This window comes from Homarus americanus, unplaced genomic scaffold (assembly GCF_018991925.1).
Source record: "Homarus americanus isolate GMGI-L3 unplaced genomic scaffold, GMGI_Hamer_2.0 scaffold25483, whole genome shotgun sequence".
Lineage (NCBI taxonomy): Eukaryota > Metazoa > Arthropoda > Malacostraca > Decapoda > Nephropidae > Homarus > Homarus americanus.
In genome coordinates this window covers 7,007,388-7,017,446 of record NW_024726235.1, presented here as the reverse complement: position 1 = coordinate 7,017,446, position 10,059 = coordinate 7,007,388, and the positions used below count along the sequence as shown (strand labels likewise).

Below are 10,059 nucleotides of genomic sequence, written 5' to 3'. Positions count from 1 at the left end.
CTGAAAATAGTAACACAGTGTTGTTATATATTCAATGATTTGATGACTTTTGTGGGTTTCACGTAAAAAAGAGGAAGCAATCACAACGTTTACTAAAAATAGGTTTAAAGTTGAGTGTAAATGATCGAGGCGTTACTGTATTGGGAACCTCCTGGGCTGTTAGTGGACAGTGTGACTTAGCCGAGAAAAAACGTAGAGCTTTCGGGATGATAATAATAATAATAATAATAATAATAATAATAATAATAATAATAATAGTAATAATAATAATAATAATAATAATAATAATAATAATAATAATAATAATAATAATAATAATAATAATAATAATAATAATAATAATAATAATAATAATAATAATAATAATAATAATAATAATAATAATAATAATAATAACAACAACAACAACAACAAAACAACAACAACAATAATAATAATAATAATAATAATAATAATAATAATAATAATAATAATAATAATAATAATAATAATAATAATAATAATAATAATAATAATAATAATAATAATAATAATAATAATAATAATAATAATAATAATAATAATAATAATAATAATAATAATAATAATAATAATAATAATAATAATAATAATAATAATAATAATAATAATAATAATAATAACAATAATAATAATAATAATAATAATAATAATGATAATGATAATGATAATGATAATAATAATAATAATAATAATAATAATAATAATAATAATAATAATAATAAAAATAATAATAATAATAATAATAATAATAATAATAATAATAATAATAATAATAATAATAATAATAATAATAATAATAATAATAATAATAATAATAATAATAATACTCTAATAATAGATCTGCGGCTCAACTAACTCAACACGGCTAGGATAGGTACTTATGTATTAGGATATTTAATTTTAAGGTTAATAAAATGGTGGCAATGGTATGGCTGTAAGGGGAGGATGGAGGCCAATAAAATAGTAGTAGTGGAGGACTTTGAACACATCTAACGAAGCCCGTGTGGACGTCAGTACTGAGGATTCTGGACGTGGGGGACAGCGAGCCTTCTTCGACACATCAGATTTTGATCCCATGGCCGTTTGTCACCGTAACCTAGCTCTCGATGCTGCACATAGGAGAACGAGAACGACAAGAGAAGGCATGGGAGAGAATTAAAACGTTGGATCAAGACAGCTTCACTCCTCTAGTGTTCACAACCTCTGGTGGATGGGCCTGCGCAAGATGTTTCACGCCAGACTTGTTTGGATCTCCGAAGAAGCAGCAGCCCGTAGTTATGTTACAGCTCGGATGAGATGTCGACTGTCCTTCTCTCTCCTTCGGTCGGCTTTGCTCTGCCTCAGGGGAACGAGAGCTTCTGCCCCTACTCCGACAACTGCTGCAGATATCGACTATGAGGCTACAGTCACCGAATGCCGCATAGATCTGCGGCTCAACTAATTTAACACAGATAGGATAGTTTCTTATGTATTAGGATATTTAATATTAAGGTAAATAAATGGTGGCGAAGGTGTGGCTATTGGGGGAGGCTGGAGGCCACGTTAAAAAAAAAAAGTAGTAGTAGTAGTAGTAGGTATCACTCGGGCTGGCAAATCATACCCACACTGTTGCCCGAGTTTTCCTTTCCGAGTCCTTCCTCAAGATCGCCTCGGTCATTCACAGTACCCTCCCCATATAAGAGGGTTGGTGACCACAATCCTCCACTCTAAACGTTCTCGGGCTTATCTCTGGGACTCGCTTTTTATACCAGTCATCCCTCCTAGTCTCTGCCTTCCCCGGGCCCTCCAACCCTCAACTTTGCCCATTAATATTTCTGTTATTATCCCCTCATCCTTAATTATATGACCAAAGTATCTCATTTGTCTTTTTCTGTACAATTCAAGTATCTTTTTCCTTGCATAGAATCAAACAAAAACAAACAGCAACTAAACTTTCAATCCCTGAGCTTAAACAAATACATGATTTTTTGTATACAATTAAGTTCAGTGATCCAAAGTTGGCATGACTGACTTTTAGGCCACTAGACAATATAAACACCTTCTTTGCCCACATAAGCACACGCCGTACGACCTTTGCACCATTAATACGACTCCCCAATGCTAATAACACGCAACAAATTAATATTTTATCATTAAAAAAAACCACATGGAGGTTAAATTAAGGCCATGAGTGTTGATTAACCGTGATTATAATTTACACAGATCTGAGTTACGTCTTGAGGACACCGATCTCCGCTATTGATTTCCCTCGGGATTACCAATTATATTATTACCCACGACCTGATGACCTATTTGAGAACTATTATGAACTCAGCTGTGTTATTGAGAGGCTACCAATCCAACTATGACTGCAGCCTCATAATCGACTCTTCTCCGACATTCACAATGACTAAAACCAGATAATGTTAAAATCTCAAGGTGGTCATGGTATCCTGTTTGAAGCATCAGTGAGTTCCTATATAAAGATGATATCCTTGTGTTCCTCCCACCAGCGCTTACCAAGGTTCCCACTAGTACCTCCCCCCCAGAGCCACCCTTCCTCCCCCTCAGTGCCACCAGTGCCACCAAGTGTCATCTCCTCCCCCATCAGTATCATCCTAACTGGCACCAAATTTTGCTTCACTGCTGACAGGACATTAATTTTGAGGAGGTTGTAGAGGGCGGGTCAGGTACACGCGGGACACACAGGTGATCAAGTTGCCTGGTGGTGGTGTAGGAGGTACTAGTGTCGTGAGAGGTGCTGGAGGTGTAGGTGGTGCCAGTAGCGTGGGAGGACCTGGGGGCATGGGAGGGTCTGGGGGCGTGGGATGGTCTGAGGGCGTAGGTCTGGAGGCGTGGGAGGGTCTGGAGGCATGGGAGATGCTAGAGGTGTGGTGGTGCCAGTAGCGTGGGAGAATCTGGGGCGGGAGGGTCTGGGGCGTGGGATGGTCTGAGGGCGTAGGTCTGGAGGCGGGAGGGTCTGGAGGCATGGGAGATGCTAGAGGCGTGGTGGTGCCAGTAGCGTGGAGGCCTGGGGGCGTGGGAGGGTCTGGGGGCGTGGGATGGTCTGAGGGCGTAGTCTGAGGCGTGGAGGGTCTGGAGGCATGGGAGATGCTAGGGAGGCGTGGGTGGTGCCAGTAGCGTGGGAGAATCTGGGACGTGGGAGTGGCCTGGGGGGCGGGATGGTCTGAGGGCGTAGGTCTGGAGGCGTGGAGGATCTGGAGGCATGGGAGATGCTAGAGGTGTAGGTGGTGCCAGTAGCGTGGAGACCTGGGGCGGGAGGTCTGGGGGTGGATGTCCGAGGGCGTAGGGTCTGGAGGCGGGAGGGTCTGAGGCATGGAGATGCCAGGAGGCGTGGGTGGTGCCAGTAGCGTGGAAGGGTCTGGGGGCGGGAGGCCTGGGGAAGTGGGAGGTGGTCTGGGGCGTGGGGAGGGTCTGGGGGCGTGGGAGATGCTAGTAGCGGGAGGGTCTAGGGGCGTGAGTCTGGAGGCGTGGGAGGTGCTAGAGGAGTGGGTGGTGCCAGTAGCGTGGGAGGGTCTAGGGGCGTGAGTCTGGAGGAGTGGGAGATGATAGAGACGTGCGTGGTGCCAGTATGCGGGGCTTAGAGGCGTGCGTGGTGCCAGTAGCGTGGGAGGGTCTGTGGGGTGATCATGAATGGCCTGGCTGGAGTCGTTAGAGGCGTTATGATAATCTGATTAGCTTTTAACTGGCGGGAATGACGGAGCATTTTCCAACACCTCAGTAAAAAAAAATCAAACTAACCTTATGTTCTATTTTCGTTTCAGTTATCCTCCTCTACCATACAAAGTGATGAACTTTACGGTATGTCAGGGTCATGGCGATAAGGTCAAAACACCGATATTAACCGAATGTTCTTTTACTGGTGAATTATTTACAAACATATCACTTACGTTTCTCCTCTCAGTGAATCATTTACAAAGTCTCCGTTTTCTTTTACGAGCAAGATAGAGGGTGGGGGGAGGGGGGAGGGAGGCGGGTGTTGCGAGGCGGTCCTGGTGGTATAAGCAAACTGTGAAAGGAGGACCCACTCAAGCAGGGGATACACCGATTTAAATCCTTTAATGGTGAGATTATGGCGCGGATTTACATCATTTAATGGGGGAGAATATGGAGCTCACTTAAATCCAATAATGGGGAGATAGTATTGTCGGGATTTGTGGCTTAATCAACGTGGTATTTTTAGACGGTCGTGGTGGCTAGTGTAGGAACCCAGTCAAGGCATATAGACGGACCCAATAACACTAGTCTACTGTGACAGCTTTGACACCGGGGATATATAATTCACGATTCAAATTTCTGCTCTTAAGTTGGGTTAGGTTAAGTTAAGTTAAATTGGGTTAGATTTGATTAAGCTGGGTTAGGTTAGATTAAGTTGAGTTCGATGAGATTGTTGGCTTAGGTTATGTATGAAGACTGGTGATCAGGGCCATCCATTCAGGGGGTTTTGAGCTGTTCTCACCAGACCTCCTAGATTCTGTATCGTTCCAGGGACAACAGCTTTTGATCCCATCCCAGTTTTCTTAACCTCTGGGTCACGTCCTCAGCTTTACCCATTAATACAAACTGACGTAGATGTAGAGGAAGATATATGGATTTAGGTACTTTAATCTAAATTACAACGAAAATAAGACAAATACAATACTAAAAAAAATATTATGTACAAATAATTATTCCTTAGATGATTAGGAATCTTAACTTATTTCACCCTAACGATAAATACAGGGGTTAGGTTAGGTTAGGTTAGGTTAGGTTAGGTTAGGGTGTTTACTAGGTGAGACAAAGAGAAGATATGAAACTGCACCTAACTGGTTGAAATTAACAAAAACAGGAAAATAACGACTAAAAGTAACATTAATAATTACAGTGAAACTTAACCTAAGCTCCATCAACGCGCCTTTATAATTATGATCGTTTCATTGTAATTTCGTGTAGTCTCTGCCTGTACGCAACACATTCCCTCATGATAATTTTGTCATAATTCACTACCATAATAAAAGACGTTTTAGTAATATAGCATAGAAAACTGTGCTTATACATTTATATAATTTAACAAAGGTAGACAAAAAGAGTTACAAGGTGATTGATGCACGCGGATAATAATTCCCCCCCCCCCTCCCCCTGTTCTAAAATCGTATCACTAGGCTAATCTAAACACAAGGAGACGACGCTAGCTGTTCAATGCCTTGTCTGATTTTCATGTTTCTTAATAATAAACAATGAACTATTACCTGACCCCTGGTGAGTATTATTTCTCCTAATTTGTAATAAAATCTATTCATTTCTCAGATTAGAATTCCTTAATAGACTGTCGCTGGTAAAGTTGATATGTAAGATAATGCTCACACGAAAGTAAAGTGACTGAGACGTTGTGGATAATACAACGCTTCTCTGGTTGACTCTATCATCATGAATATGTAGGTAACACATTAATATATTCCATTACATGAGCTTGGTGCAGGTGTTGGCGGAGCAGAGATTAGCCTACACGATGACGACGACCCATGCACCTCTCTTGTTACTATCTCTGTCAGGACCTGGTGTTATCTGTCATATTGTTTCTGTCTGTTACTGTCTCACGTTTGTTATTGTCTCTGTAAGGACCTGGTGATGGGGATGTCTATATCTGTCTTCCTGTCTCTGTCTGTTACTGTCTCGTGTCAATTATTGTCTCTGTTAGGACCTGGTGATGGGGATGTCTATATCTGTCTTCCTGTCTCTGTCTGTTACTGTCTCGTGTCAATTATTGTCTCCGTGAAGATAATTGGGTTGTCTGTTACTCTGTTAATCATATTTAAACCCATAGACAAGTACTTGACGTAATGCTTAGGTGATAAACGTATGTATGTACTGTGAGTCCTGTGAGAGCGTCATGGTGCCGGGTTGTTGAGTATCAGAGCAACACACAGTACACTAAAGGGACGCTGCTTCCCATATAACTTGATGATGAAGAGAGAACGAATGAGAGAGATGGGATGAAGGCGTAACGTTAAGTACAGACTGGTGTGCCTATGGTTAAGGGGTCATATCAGGGGTTCAAGTTAACACGGTGATGTTTCTTGGGTGTGTGTGTGTGCAAGAGGGCAGGTGTGAGATGAGAGGCAGGGAGGAGGCGGCTGAAGGTGCGGGAGGAGGCGGCTGAAGGTGCGGGAGGAGGCAGGGAGTTAGAGGAATAGGCAACTCTTACATTTTTTACATGAGTAGATGGATGTGGAGGAGGAGGCCATCCTTAATGTATAGCGGAGTCTGGGTGGTGTTGGTGGTGATAGCAGTAGTGGTGATGGTAGTGGTTGTGATAGTGGTGATGGTAGTGGTAGTGATAGTGGTGTTGGTAATGACGGTGGTAGTAGTGGTGATAATGGTGGTATTATGGACAGCCCAACACTACTCATTGAAACTTTGAGCAGATGTGAATGAGTGTAGGGTTAGCTATAATATTAACTGGGGTGAGACGCAATGATGGAGGGGGAGGTGGTGCATGAGAGACACACACACACACACACACCCACACAGTCTTACATTGCGCCCTCACACGTTTCTTTTCATTACACCAACAACTAGACCTAAAAGAAAGACAACCTCTCCCTGACACTCACACAGGCCTCCTATACGACCAACATAACGTTATCGGAGACCCAGAAAGTTGTTATCGGGTTTTGACATGTATAAACTTCACGGGTCTGAGGGTAGAAAAAAGTGTGTTATCATTTGTCGGGAAACTTGTCGCCGCAGGTGTTGACGAGGCGTTACACCCCCCCGACACCTGTCCTCTGGTGCTAGTGAGTGTGATGATGGTGACAAACTTTAAGGCGCAAGTTATTGACGTGAATGGATATACTGTATTATGATTGCAGAACTAAGTAAAATGTATATGCGTATAAGGTATATACATAGATACATTGATTGGAATATACATCGAAAGAGACAGACAGATCGATAACTATACAATCATACAAGTAAACAGATTTGTATACATATTCACATTCGCGGTACAGACCAGCACACACACACACACACACACACACACACACACACACACACACACACACACACACAACCAGTGCACTAGTGGTAATCAACGAGGCATGGTCAGAGAGGCTCGAACGCTGGTATAACCCTGACTATGCTAGGCTGTCCCACACCACTCACCTCACACCCACACATAACTACAACAAAGGTCTTTAAGCGTGTAACAAGGCTAGTAATTACCTTCTAGTGGGCACAGCTGGGGAGGACGCCAGTGAGCAGCGAACCTGTATTATTTTACCATATTTTATGTCCTTTAAAATGGGATTAGGTTAGATTAGATTAGGTTAGGTTAGATTAGGTTAGGTTAGATTAGGTTAGGTTAGGGTTAATTTCCAAAGATAAACACGCATTATTACACATATTTTAAGAATGACTGACAATGCAACACCAACATTTGAACTGACGCAAGCGTTACTATACTGGGAGTAAATACTAAACCCGTATCCTATTGCATACATTAAAACACCCGTATACCAAGGAAACAGAAAATGTGTATATATTCTACATGTAAACAACTCCAGAAAACACACAGACGCACATCCCAAACACATCATGACAATAACCACAGTGTGTTAAGGAGGAGGAGGAGAGAGAGTGAAAATCGCGTGCTGATGTGTAACTAACCAGCATCAGGAGAGTATCGCCACCTGCGTTAATTACCAAGACCGTCACATTCAGGTATAACATTACAGTGAACCTCGGCAGGGAGAAACAGATGTAATTAAATAACTCCTCACTCCTACAATGACGTCATTCGGAGGGAGGTAAGGAGTGAGAGACAGCTGGCGTTACAGAGGGTCAACAACAAAGATCAAATATATAGCTAAATCCTGCAGATATGATTGGATTAATATATACAACGCTAGCCACACCACAACAGCGACCACATCACAACAGACCACAACACAGGCCACACTACAACACTGGCTAAACACCATAAGGCCACACCATAACACTGACCACATCACAACAGACCACATCACAGGCCACACTACAACACTGGCTAAACACCATAAGGCCACACCATAACACTGACCACACCACAACACTGACCAGTAACCATACCACAACAGCATCCACCCCCACAAGAAGCATCCACAACACCTCAAGGCAGTAAATACGTTCCCCTTGACAGATCACATCTTGGGTGTACACCTGGTCCCGCCTCCCCATCATTACCTGTCGCCACTGGGTGAGAGGAATAACATAGTGCCCCAGGAATCATTTACCGGGTATTACAGCGTCAGTCTCCTGTAGGCAAGTTACACACGCTAGTGGGAATGTGATCTGTGGTTGTATCTTCAGCGGTGGAGATAAACTTATGTGGTAGTGGAAATTATAAACATTTTGGCGGGTTTCAAAGTTGGAAATGAACGCTGTAGTGGAAATAATAAACGTTTTGGTGAGTTTCAGGATTGGAAATAAACGTTGAAGTGGAATTAATAAACGTTTTTGTGGATTTCAGGACTGGAAATAAACATTGTAGTATTTTGTTTTACCTCTCCACCACTCCAACACTAGATAACCCACTCCACTATAGAAAAAAAACCCACTCCACAACCCACACACCATTGTACAGCCCCCCACCACCACTCCATTCTTTCTCAGGGCAGCGGCTCCTCATCTGCTAAGAAATTTAACAAGGAGACTCTTTCAGGAACACGAGGGGGTTGTCACGCTTGGCTCGTCACACTAGATTGTATGGTGAAGCGCTGACCTTCCATGTTACTTAAAGAAAATTGAAATAATATGAAAAGAGATGTTGAGAGCCATGAGGACGTGTAGGTGAAGTGATGACAGTGAGTGATGGCGTGACAGGTGATGACTATGAGTGATGACGTGCCAGGTGATGAGCGAGTGATGGCATGACAGGTGATGACAGCCAATGATGACATGCTTTAAGATGATGACAGCTTTGGTGACATTTTTTTTGTGTCCAGAAACAACTTGGGAAAAAAATTACGATAAAATACACCATACGTAAACCATTTTACCTAATTCTTAATAAATACTGTCTAGTGTAGAACTTGTAACTTAGCGAACGTTTTAAAGACAACATACACAATATATTTTTCAACAGAGTTCTTAAAGACGACAGTACTCTAGAATTAGCTATTTATACTCACTCGTGTTATTGATACGAGTTTTGAAATAATATTCAAAGCAATATTTTCTATTTCATTATATGTAAAATAGGTACTGAACTTTATATTCTTCTCGTTGTAAAATTTTCGAGACTATTTCTATATACAGTATATGTTTGTATGTCTAGCTATAAATAAATCAACGGATACTAATCTCAGGGTCAGAAAATGTTGAAATGTGGTGAATGTGAGAAGGTAAGTTTTTATTGTTATTCATACATCAACTGTTGCCAGAACCACCTCCTTCAGCACCACCAGAGAGTATACGTCAGACCACTGTAATATACGACCTAATATTTATCTCTATCGATTTAGAGAAAATATATTGCAAAATAAATACGACTTGACTTATATTCCAAAACATGTTAATAATTCTGCTGTTGTTGTTGTGGATTATACATACTGTATTATGATGATGAGATTTTGGTAAATTTGTATATTTCTCTAGTGTATTTATGTGTGTTTAGACCGAGTATGACCTTCAGTTCCGTCGGAAAATGGCCGTTTTTTTATCGTTTTTTTTTTTTCGCGGGGTGTTTTCCGAAAAAAATGGCTAAGCGAATACAAAAAAAAAAAACATAAACCTGACCTAACCTAACGTAACTGACTCTCACCAATTGATGGAATCACTTATTTCTTACCTTATTGGCCGTCTCTTCTTTGTCTTTGGGATAAGGGAGGAGTTATCACAATGCCACATATGTTGGTCTTGACGATATTTACATTCGTTCTTACTGAGGTCGGGAGAACACCATGAGATCGAAAAAATGCTATAGTTTCTTGGTTTTTTTCCCCCAAAACTCGCAATCAACTCCATATAATTGAAGTGACACCCATCGCAGACTTCCATGGTCGGAAATGTATTTGA

The 10,059-nt window shown here is 41.4% G+C and overlaps 1 protein-coding gene across 1 annotated transcript; it reads right to left on the bottom strand.

Moving 5' to 3' along the window:
• Positions 1 to 2,657: 2,657 nt before the first annotated feature.
• On the bottom strand, positions 2,658 to 5,892 carry LOC121865547 (vegetative cell wall protein gp1-like). The gene is made up of 3 exons (XM_042365063.1): positions 5,870 to 5,892; positions 3,271 to 3,663; positions 2,658 to 3,201 (listed from the first exon to the last, which is right to left on the bottom strand). The coding sequence occupies exons 1-3, from the start codon at positions 5,890 to 5,892 to the stop codon at positions 2,658 to 2,660; spliced, it is 960 nt and encodes a 319-aa protein (XP_042220997.1).
• Between the last annotated feature and the right edge of the window lie 4,167 nt (positions 5,893 to 10,059).

Coding starts and splice junctions, on each gene's coding strand:
- LOC121865547 (XM_042365063.1), bottom strand. CDS start 5,892: ATGACGCTCTCACAGGACTCACA. Junction 3,664..5,869: donor ACGCTCTCACAGGACTCACA/GTACATACATAC, acceptor TAACGACTCCAG/CCAGGCCATTCATGATCACC. Junction 3,202..3,270: donor CCCCAGACCTCCCGCCCCAG/GTCTCCACGCTA, acceptor CCACGCCTCCAG/ACCTACGCCCTCAGACCATC.